Source organism: Python bivittatus, unplaced genomic scaffold (genome assembly GCF_059951505.1).
Source record: "Python bivittatus isolate LINGU-HERP-01145 unplaced genomic scaffold, Pbiv_v1 ctg000090_np1212, whole genome shotgun sequence".
Lineage (NCBI taxonomy): Eukaryota > Metazoa > Chordata > Lepidosauria > Squamata > Pythonidae > Python > Python bivittatus.
Window position 1 is genome coordinate 3,419,207 of NW_028277046.1, and position 12,036 is coordinate 3,431,242.

Consider the following 12,036-nt stretch of genomic DNA (forward strand, 5'->3'; position numbering starts at 1 on the left):
AAACTTTCTGCAAATCAGTATCAATAAGGTGCCCACACAGCAAGCCCCAAAAGACACAAGATCAGGTACAACTGAATGGCCAAAAGCCTGCCCAAAGTGATCAAAGGAGAGGATTATGTACAGAGTAAAAGTAACCACTAATTTCTGCATCTAGACGCACGACCGGAGAAGGGAAGGGAAGCATATGGACAGCTCGATTCATTGCATTGCATTCTCTGAGAGCGCCACCCATTTCTTGAGCAAAAAAAAAGTCTCTGTTGCCATCTGAATTTTGAAGAGGCACATAATTGGCATTCCAAAGTGGCAGGTTTTCTAATCCACCTGACCTGGGCACATGCCAAAACAGGTTAAAAACAGCTTGGGAGAGGAAATTTTCAACAGGCAAAGCAAGAGAGAACGAAACAAAGAACAAATCCGTACCTTTGTTAGTGAACAGCAGGAAGAGGCAATCAGGTGCTTTCCAGAGGTTATGGACGATGACTCCCACAAATCTTTGCCACTCGCCCTGGGCTGATGGGAATCAAAGTTCAAACTGCCTGCTTCCTTGCTCCTCGAGGAGCAAAGATTTGGATTTGGATTGCTCCTCGAGGAGCAAATGTTTGGATTGAGTCAGTCAAAGACACTTGACTTCTTGGAAGGTCCAAGACATGGAAGGTAGAGAGTGAAATTCAGAACAAGTCAAGCAGAAGCTCCAGGAAGTTTGGGTTTCAAATTTCCGCTCAGTTCCAAAGGTTATGTGCCAGACCCCGATTTTACTAATATCCAGAGAGAGAGAGAGAGGGAGAGAGCAGATTTTAGGCTATCACTGACATGCTTGCTTTCTACAGGCAAAGATGTGCCCATCTGACATTCGACCCTCAAAATCTCGGATAGCACAGCAGTTGCAATATCCCTAGAATTCGTTTCGAATAGCACCAAGGTGACAGCAAGCGGGAAGCAAAGTGGCGAGGTCCAAATTCAAGTTATCCATAATTTCTTAACCTGCTTGGAAAATCCCACAGGACCCTCCCATCTCCTGCTTTCATTTCTTCAACCCCCGTCAGTAAGAATTTGAACTCTCAGTCCTTCCCAAGATCATCCTTGCGAAAGTGGGAAAATCCCCAAGCATAACAATGGGTCCATTGCCTGGGGGGGAAAAAAGGTATTAATTTATCTTCTGGGTGTGTGTATATATGTGTGTGCACGCGTATGCATGTGTATTTTCAAGATTGGCAGTTTACATTCCTTCAGGGAGGAGAAGAACAGCTGCCAAATTTCTTCGCCCTGTAAATGAGGGAAGTTTGTAGCAGAAAAGGGAAGGGCGTAATGAGAACTGATAGAGATACCAGGCACAGAAAAAGTAAAAGGAGGTGCAGAGAAGGCATAACCTTCTTTGAAATCGTCAGGAAGGCACACGTCTTCTCCTTCTGGATGCCACAATATGGATGCTACAAGGAGTTTGGGGTGAATACTGCTCAAGGTTGGAAGGAAAGATGCAGGGTTCAATTATGCCAATTTGAGGCTCTCACTATTGGGGGATTATTTTTCTGTTCCTTCTGCCAAAGAAACCCAGAAAAATTCGGCGCACAACGTCTAATTCATTTACAACACTTGCTTCTTCCCCAAGTAGGACGGCTCTTAAGCCTAGAGGGATAAGCAAAGTCACGGAGAGTCATCTGAGGCTACTATTGATGATCAGCTTGTAAAATTCTGTTGGGTGGGTCCAGATGGTGCCCTATATTTATGCCACAGGCTTCAGTGGTTCTCCATGCAGAATATGAGCATCAGTGCATTGTAATTTCCTTTCTCCAGTTTTTTGTTCTGTCGCCAGAGAGACGTGCTAAAGAACGTGGCCTCCCATTACATAGCGTAAAATGTTGGTATATGCTAAGCATATGGTCTCAAACCATGAGTGCTCAAACCTATCCAAAAGTGCCTGATGTGATCTCACATATATTTTGCAAAAAACCCCACACAAACAAACCCATATCTGGTGGGTATGTGCTGATGCATGCTATTTATGCCAACGCATCTGTGTTTTTACTTCTACAGCAGCACCGAACCGCCTGGACAAAGCCCAGATCTGCCCCAGCGATGCAAGGAATGCCCCTGACTCTGTCCACAGATCTGGGCACCTCCACCCCATAGAGAAGATCAGAAGTTTTCAACACATCCCAGACACCCTCACGGAGGGAAAACGCAGGAGAAGGAATGGCTGGGCTGAGTGATAGTAACTGGCCCCCATTCTACCCCTGTCCTCCGAAGGCCATTTGTGCCTTTTTGGACAAGGGGAGCCAAAAACCAGGGTAAAATTAAGCCCTGTGCAAAAGCAGAGAAGAGAAAGAAAGGCAGACTTCAGGAGATAAGCTTAGTAGTTAGTCCAGCCTGCCCCAGGAGGAACAGAGAGCTGAATTTCAGATCCAACGTGCCTCCTTACTCCATTAAACCCCCTCACACCTCTTCCTGACATTTCTGGCCACCCGCTGCTTAGATAAATGGGGATATAATCAGCTGGTTAGATTTTGCACCGCCTTGGCTATAATCTGGAGACATCCAGTGTTGTGAAATGGTTAAGAATTTCCCTTCCGTGATAAATGACCATCTAAACAGCATTTTAATGTTTAAGGATTGGTGCAAACTGGAGGAAAGAGAGAACAGCTAACCATCTCCCTCTGGCTCCCTTCCAGGAACATTTTACTGGAACAGAACAAAGCCCTGACTGGGGATGATAGGGAGTGTAGTCCAACCCATGCTGGAAGGTGCCTGAGGTTGGGAAAACTGATGCAATACCGTCTGTGATCCAGACTTGGGTTAGATTTTCAATGACACCAGGAAGAAGGGGGGATATTTTTACCGAAGGAAAGAGTAGCACGAACACCTTTTAACCTTTCTTTTGTTCAAAAAACAAAAACTAACACTGGGAGTCAAAAAAATAAGCCACCAGGCTGGAAATAAAGCATCTGAATCGTATTTCTTTCCTCGCCTGGGCCATTCAAGAGGCAGGAAAAAAGAATTTAAAACCATCAGAAGAGGCATCATTGGGGATGGGAATCAAGTGTGGACGAGGGCCCAAAGGTTTCATTGCAAAAGGGGGTTCCAAGACCCTCCACTCCAAATGCTGGTCTCTCCAGGAGTCACGTCAAAAGAATGTGGGTTTTTACACAGAGCGGTTAGTACGGTAAACAGCCAACCCTGAACTTAGCTCTTCAGGGCAGAATCATGAAAGGCAAGTCTGAGCTAGTGCTTTGCATCTCCAGGGACTTCCAGTTGGTACCTCACAATAGAGTTCTGCACAGAGGTTAACCAACGACACGCCTTGCTTTTCACAGCTTCTCGCTGTTTACCATTTCCTCTCCCCCTTCCCCACATGTCTGGGTTGGCGAGATGGACCAGCGATGATCTCTTCTGGCCTGGGTTTTAAAGCACTGCCTTCTTCCCACCACCTCTTTTCCCGTGCAAATTTTACCAGAGCTCCCAGCTAATATGATTTGTGGGAAGGCTGGGAGACCGTGAACGTGGCAAGGGCAAGGCTGCCCCCAAGGATAATCTCCTCTGCGTTCATGGCAAGATCCGCAGCAGTGAAACTTCTTTTATTCTCTCACTCCTGGTGGGATTTAAAATGTAGGAGCCTTAGGAGAACCCTGAGGCTGGACGAAGCCAAGAGCCGCCTCACTTCGACCTTCTGTGTCAGTTCAACTTTCAACCTGACGCATTTGACAAACCCAGTTTGGACAGGAGGGTAACTGTCCTCTTCCACTAACACTCCCAGAAGTTGGTACATCAGATTTGCTGCCTGGGACTCAGGAGGCAGAAAACAGACATCAAAATTAGTGGACATTGATAGGGAGATCCTTCCTTTTTCCTCTCTTTTTTTAGTCAGTCAGGTGCCACTGAGCTGGGTCCCCCTCCAGGTGACTTTAAGCACAAGTGCTCTCCTCTCATCCTGTCCTCTGGGATAACCCTGAGGTTTTTCAAGGACATCCCAGCAATTTCCGTCCGTGATAAACTCTTCAGCAACTGCTTAATCCAGAAAGTGATTCTTTCCAAGCGTGATTCTCACAGTATTCTTTAACGAGATTCATTAATGGTGCAGAGTTACAAGAATTCCACCAAATCAATCTATCAGGGCAGAGACATTCTGATTATCTATAATATTTCTTATCTGTAATATTATAATATATGATCTGTTTATTAACTTTCAGCAAGGAGATGGGTCTTTTCGCTTACAGGGGAAGAGCGTGCAAGTGGCTGATGATAAAATGGTCTCCAGAACTTATATGAGTCTGGGAACTGACTCTTACAATCCACCTTATCCCTTGTCTTTTTTATTCTTCTGCTTCAATTGCTGATCTTGGATTTTAACCTTGGAGGAAAGAGACACAATTGTCTCTGTTTATTTTCCTTATCATTTATGATTGCTGTATACTTCTATTATGCTTTCTTCGCCCACCTTTGCTCCAAGCTAGGTGTTGTCGATTCTAGCCTGCTACTCATTCGGTCAGCCCTTTTCCTGCTTTTTAATATCTTTTGCAAGATATAGTAAGTAGAGCTGGGTGAATTTCAAGGGCAGTCCATCCAGAGACAAATGCACCATTCTTTCTCCCATACAGCCAATCAAGGTATTCACAGACCACTAGTTGTAAGAGCGCTGTCTTTAAAGGCCATTTCTATTCCCAGGCAAAAAGATGAGTGTTACACCAACAGGAAGCCACTGAAAGCCAAAAGCATCTCAGAAGGAAGGAAAAAGGGAGATTTGGGCAGAAGGAAGACTGGATATTGTCAAGATTTCCTTTTCTGGAGAGTGATAATAGCCCAGTGGCTGGGACCAAGCTGATTCTGTGTTTCTTCTCAAATCAGAAGTTCACGAGCCTCTAAACTAAATAACCTTGACAATCTGTATCAGCCAGCCAAAACAGGAAAAGCAGGGGGGGCGGAAAAGAGAAAAGAATCTAAAATAACACTAATAACAACTAAGTCATTAACCAGGGAATATGTCTCTACTGAACCTGAATGGAGGGGAGAGAGCAAGATTTTCATATGCTGTCCTATGAAACCCTTTCAAAAAAAAAGATGGAAAAAGATGTTGGAATAATAGCTGATTAGGGATCAGCAGTGTGACATGGTTTAAAAAAGGGGGCAAATGCTGTTTTAGGCCGCATTAAGAGAAATATAATTTCTAAATCAGGGATACCATTGTTCTGCTTCATTCTGCACTGTTCAGATCCTAGGTCAAGAATTCGATCCAGTTCCTCCGGACATTTAGGAAGGATCTAGAAAACTGAAACCAGTTCAGAGAAGGGCAACTTGCCTGATCGGATGTTTAGAATCTGGGAATATTCAGCCTTGAGATAAGATGGTCAGAGAAGACAGGACAGTGTTCTTCAAACTTCTGAAGGGGTGCTATGCAGAAGAAAGACACGCTCTATTTTCTTTGATTCCAGAATGTTGGATACAGAATAATGGATTTAAGTTACAAGAAGGTCAATTCCATAACCATGCTAGGAGAAACTTTCTAACGGTATGAGAAGTTTGGAGCCAAAGACCCAGGGAGGTGGTGGGGTCCCCTTATGTGAAGTGAGGGTTAGAGAGCCACCACCTTTAATCTGGATGGCTGGATTGAGTAAGTAAGTGGTCTTAAATGGCTCTGTAATTCTAAAATTCCAGCATCAGTTTTTACAGGATTAAAAAAAATGTCCAAGTAACATCTAGAGCCAGTTTGGTCTAGTGGTGAAGGCACCAGGCTAGAGAGCCAGGAGACGGTGAGTTCGAGTGCCGCCTTAGGCACGAAAGCCGGCTGGGTGACTTTGGGCCAGTCCCTCTCTCTCAGCACGACTCACCTCGCAGGGTTGTCCTTGTGGGGAAAATAGGAGGAGGAAGGAGCATTAAGCATGTTCGCCTTGAGTTATTTATAAAAAATAAGAAAGGCAGGATAAAAAAATATTTTTAAAAAAAGGCAGTTGATGCTCCGAGAGGACTATACCACTCTAAAGTACAATTGCTGGATGTCACATCTCTAAATACGCTTACGGTTCTGCAACAGTAATAATAAAACTACAGGGAGCCCAGCAAAGACTGTCTTCCCTCCTTTACAATGACAACTTCTAGATTTCCTAATGCAGGAGGCAAGGATCTATCGCGCTCTCTAGCCCCTGTGGATATCTTCCAAGCCAAAATTTTGCCCAGCGGGAGTTCCTTACAGTAAAATACCATTTTCACAGCTGTTGACCAACTTTCTCAGCCTCCTGAAACAGAAGCCTGTTTGAGAAAGACACAACACACAGACGCACACACACACACACAAAGAGAGTTTAAGAAAACAAGGCCTTCTCTTCCCTGAAAACCACCACAAAAGCACAAGGAAGGATTAAGAGAGAAAAGGAAAACTCTTCCCAGAGCTGAGGGTGTTTTGCTAAGAGCCAGGAGCCTGGGAAATTTACGGATTTCACCAAGATCTAGCTCCACTGCCAGCAATTTTCCTTGCTTAGAGCCTCCCTCCAGGAGATTCTTACAAGCTCTTTTAAGGCCACTGAAAAGGGAATTTTGCACGGACCAGTTTACAAGAACAAAACTTCTCAGTGTTAAGAGAAGCTGTGTGGAAAAGGAAGAAAGAAAGTGGGGTGGAGAAAAAAAATAATCAAGGGCAGGCAGGAAGAGAGCAACCAGATCAAATGGAAACTTGAAAAACAGACAAGCTCAAGAATGAATGTGGATTGCTGAGTCTTGAAGACTCAGGTTGAATACCTGGGTTGGCTATCAAGCTGAATGAATGAATATCCGTTCGTCCTGAATACTCAACCCATATTCATCATTAACATTGCTAGGGGCATACAATGTCCTTTGTTTTATCCCTCACGGAAGGAAAATGGGATAAGTAATTCAGAACAAAAGAGTTCTTTGGTCAGTTTTTATTCTAACAAAGGAGCAGACATAGAAGTCCACATCCACTGGACTCTTCCACTTCAACCAGAGGTGAAGATTTCACACCTATGAAACGTTCCTCCTTACATCAAATATACACGTTCAGTCTAGAAAACAGCACGATGGGGGAAGAGTAAAGCCATTTCCTGCTCCCTTTTTCGGAGCCTGCTTGCTCCACGAAGTGGTATAGTCCAGTCACAGGTTGGCCACTACGCACTAGACAGTCTCATTCAGTCATCCACGTGTTGGCCAACCACCCTTCATGATGGAGAACAGGCATGATCTGTCCATTGAGGCAACAACAAGGACTGGTTCTCTGAGAACGAGATCTCATTGGCTTCACGTCCAGCATCTCAGGTTGAATATCAGGAGAAACGTCTTGAAGTCAAGAGCAGGTGGGATCTCCCATGACTGGCTTCCTGTAGGCCACTATAAACTGAGCTCTTTTCAGGGAGCCTTTGGGGGATGAACTGATGCCACTGATCGGTTGCATGTATTTGGGGTTTATGGGATTTTGTTTATATAGATCTATCTGATCTATATTGGGTTCTTATAGTATTTCTACAGAGGTGCTATAAACCACCAAGGGCCTCCTTGATAGCAGTGGGAACAAATCAAATAAATAAATAAATAAGTGGGGCACGGTACTTGGATCTACTCCTGGCTGTTTTAAATGCTCCAGATCTCTTTCTGAACCGAGCAGGGGGTTGGACCAAACGGCCTTCAAAATCTATCCCCATGTAGCAAGTGGCTTTTTATCTTGCTTCTTAATTAGGAACAAGAGCCCAGATGTGAGTCCTGGGAAGGAGGGAAAAATACATTCAAAGTAAAATGATGACTCCAGCTAGACCTTGTGGTTTATAATCTAATCTGAGTTATTTCCTGTTGAAATGCTGGTTTCCTCTCCTTAAGATGACTGCATTAACATCAGTCTGGAAGTGTGTGTGTACAACCATGCACGGGGTAAACAACCTGATGGGACCCACTGTAATGAATTCCATACAGCTCTTGGAAGCAGCACAGAAACTTCCCTGAATTCAGAATGGGCCAACCTCTTCCCCCATACCTTTTCTGATTTGGCTGGGTTCACCCCCTGCATTAAGCGGTGGTTTCTTTCAAGCATGATTTGTGGAACAAGCCATTGCAGCCTGGTTGACACACCCCACTAAGCCCTTGATTCTGTGTTAGAAACCACAAGAGTTTTCAGAGCTAAGGTAAGCCAAACCAGACCAGCTACATTAAGGTTTAGTGGAATGTGTGAATGCAAATGATTAAGGTTCTCCAATGATGGGGAGGAGGAAGATTAGCCCTATTTCGACCCTGGCACTTTGGAAATCCCACCTCCTCCTCCAATAATCCCCTAGTCACCACTTTGGATTGACACCACATCCCAAGGAATGCATCTCTTTCTTTTACACACACACACACACACAGAGTTCAAAGTCCACATGATTTAAATGAGCAAAAATGCAGCTGAGTCCATTGGATTGGAATGAATGAATGGAGGAGAGCTTTCTCTTCGGAATAATGCCAACCTCCTTCCCCCTACCCCCATGCCAAGGTGTTTTTCCTCTTTTCTTTCTAATCCCCGCTTCCTTCTACAGCAAAGAGTCTGGCTCCCTGCACGGGTTCATTTTTCACAGTCGCAGTCAGAAACACCCACCCTGATGGGAAACTGGTACGGAGTTAGTCAAACTGGGAAAGGAGATCTTTCACATGAGTAGGTGGGTTGGGAGACAGAAGGGAGAGATACAGAGAAAAACAGCTCCAGACCAAACTGCCACGTGCTTTTTCCTAGATCAAATACTTCCAGCATTATATGTTTGCAAAGTGAGCTTATTTCGGTGAGCAAATTTTAGCTGAATAAGCCAGAGTAAGTAGCAAGAACCCCACCTGCTATTCAGCAGGCCACAATTATTTTCAGAAGTCTTTAACTAACCAACCTGCCTTGATCGGAAAGTCACAGAAAGCTAAGGTTTCCTGGTTCACAACAAGCCAGGATCTGGAAGTTTCTTCGTTTTGCAGCGAGCCGAGATCTTGAACATTCTTAGTTTAAAACTTCAAACCAAGCCCAGAAATTGGCTTAAGACCCTGACACGTTCCCAATTCGGCAAACCTTGTTTCCCAGTTTGGGTCTAAGGAGATTGGGTGGGTTCGCGTAGCGCAGAGAGTCATAATATCAAGATATTATTGGAGCAGCTGACAAGCCTAACAACGATGCCAGCAACTATGATTGAAAATCATAGCTTTGGCCCAGAACTGTGTGTAAATTAAGCCAGTCTAGCTTGTGCTGACTATAGTTAAAACAAGCCCTGACTGGGGTGTGAGCTGTGAACCTAGTCCAAGGTGCAGTGAAGATTTCTGGATTTATCATGATGAAGCAGAAGGTTGTGCATATTTTATATCGTCCGAATCAGTCCCACAATTTGCCAGAATCCAACCCTGATGGCTCTCTACATCTACATCTACACATCAGCTTAGGAAATTAGACTTTTTAGTCATGTCACAGCACCAGCTTTCCAGTGAAACAGTCAAATTCTCACTCGTGGTACCTGCCTAAAGGACGATAAAAGTTTGCAGCTTAAATCAAGATTCTGTCATGCTTTAAATACTCCTGCCATTTTTGTAGAAATTCCCTCTCTTTTCCTGGGAGGAAACGAGGAGAAATACGCTCGTCCTTCCCACCCAGCCCAACATAAACAAAATTACACTGACATTTAGCCCTGTGCCTCTTTATTAAGCCCGATGAAAAGAAAGCACTTACTCGGAGAATACCTTCATTCCCCTTTGTTAGACCGTTGCAAAACAACGGTGCGATTGCAAAAGGCATTCTTTAAAATATAGCTGATTATTATTCCACTTTAGAGTTTGGTTTTGTGCACGTCTGTGTTTTTACACTGCTCTCCAGGATAACTCTACACTCCAGGAGAGATATATCAACGAAACCAAGCAAGTCAAGGTTACAAATCAGAAAACAGTGGCATTGACTCGTTTTTAAAAATGTATCCAATAAAGCAAAACGCTTTCTAGGAATCCAGGGGAAATTGAGTGAAACTTAACGGTGTCTTCTAGGCACTTTTCTTTTACCCAAAGAAAATTCCACAGACCTCAATGGGATTTATTCCTAGGGGCATCAAAACCACAGAAATGGGCCACATTTGGGGACTGGGGACAATTGTCTTAATACGTCCCTATTCTCTCCGACCTGTTAGAGAGGCTTCATCCTCTGCCCCAACTGGTCTCCAAAACACTGTTTCCCTGTTGCCAAAGATAATCTGCATTTGGCCCCTTGGTTGGAAAATACAAAGGCCAAGCTACAAAACTCACTTCAATCTGAGGTCATGGAAGGCTTTTTCCCATGTTTTGCTCAGCTCAAAGGAAGGCAGAGGAGGAAAAGACCGGCAGGAAAGTTTATTGCTGCTCCAGCAGGATTCCAAAAGTTTTAATATTTGTTCACCTGCTACATGGAAGGAACGTATCGCGGGCCACAGCACCTGGGAGATCCCATCTGGTTTGCATATTACGTATATTTTATCGATAAACAGATGGCGTTGGGACCTAGGTCTGACTGCGGAGTCTATATTCGGGCCTCGTCTGCAAGGTTGCAAAGGAGCGAAAACAGTGCACGCTGATTTTTAAACAGATGGAGCGCATTCTCTGCCATAACAGCTCTCTAAACAAGGGATAACAAGCAACCAATGCACAGCATGGCATGGCAGAGAACATATAAATATTGTGGGTTGGTTTTTTTTTTTAAATCATCATAGGTTGGGAAGTAAATACAGAGAAAAACAAAAGGCAATCAAGTCTGGAATGTGTAACTCTGAACACATTCCAGTTTTAGAATGCTTAAGGAGTTTCCTTTGGGTTTTGGAGCTAAACACACACACACACACACTTAAGTACACACACGGTTCTTGTGAATGGGACACACACCATGTCGGTCACGATGAACCACAACCCAAGAGCCCAGAGCTGTATCCAGAGATCCGCAGAGAGCCTGAGGGTGTTTAAAAAGTCTTTGGAAACCTGGCTGTTTCCCCAAACCTTGGGCTAGGATGGGTGGCCAGTTCCTTATAGGATTTCTTTAATAAGTTAGTCTGAATGTTTCCCCTTCTGGTCGTACATCATTCTTTCCTGTTTTATCGTTCCCACGGTTTGTAATGTTGCGTGCCAACCAGAGTCTTTTTGGAGTTGGGTGGGCTGGTAAATTGGACAAGTAAAGAAATGAATTGGAGGAAAGCAAAAACACACCGTGGAAGATATCCTGCCTGCTGTCTGAGTATCTCAGCTTTTTTTTTTTTTTTTTAAAGGTTCTAGTCCTTATGATTATAACACAGGAGATTTGTAGTACGTTTTCAAAAGGGTGGCCCAGGGATTGGGCCTAGCTGCTAGGAACTCCTGGTTGCCTGATGTGATCTTGGGTCCTTCCCAGGATTAATAAGAGCAGGGTAACACCATGAAAACAAGCCAACATTGCAACCCACATTCTGAGCCTAGGACTTACCTTCTACGCAGTGTTCTACCTCTTCCAGGTTGCGCAAAGTAATCCTCATGAGGCTGGAGTTCAGCATCAGTTCGTTCTTGTGAGCAGGCCACATATAGTGTGGGGCAGGATTAACAAAGAAAATCCGGGTGTCCCCTGTGGAGACCTGGTTGTCGCAGATTAAGGGGTCCCCAAAACCCCCAATCATCACCTTGTTCCCACCATCCAAGAGGATCTCGTGTGTCACCACCTCCTTCCCTTTCAGGTATCTCCAAACCCTCACCTGAAGAAAGGAGAAATGAAAGAAGATGACATTAGAAAGAACACCGAGACTATTTTTTTCAAGTTACTTTCAGCCACTGGTCTGATCCAGGCTGTTAACTACACCATTGGAAAATGGAGCTAATTTCATTGATTTATTAAACAAATGTACGTAGCCACCCATATTGGTAGACTCTTGGGCACGCACAAGAGATAAAAACAGAATCCATTAAAAAAACCTAGAGGACACCTATACAAAAATCTCCCTGGCCGCCAACGAGCACGCACACGTTGGAGTCCACTAACATCCTGACCCAGTGCCCGGGGAGAAAGCCAGTTTTCACCCCTTCCAGAAGGCCAACAGGGTTGGGGCCATCCAAATCTCTGGGGTG

General features: G+C 44.4%; 1 protein-coding gene across 1 annotated transcript in view; it reads right to left on the reverse strand.

Annotated features, from left to right (window-relative positions):
• Positions 1–12,036, reverse strand: part of AGRN (agrin) — a 155,728-nt gene that overhangs the window by 133,399 nt on the left and 10,293 nt on the right. The window contains exon 2 of the mRNA XM_088136758.1: positions 11,405–11,666. Within this exon, the coding sequence (XP_087992884.1) occupies positions 11,405–11,666 (262 nt within the window). The remainder of the gene's footprint in view (positions 1–11,404; positions 11,667–12,036) is intronic.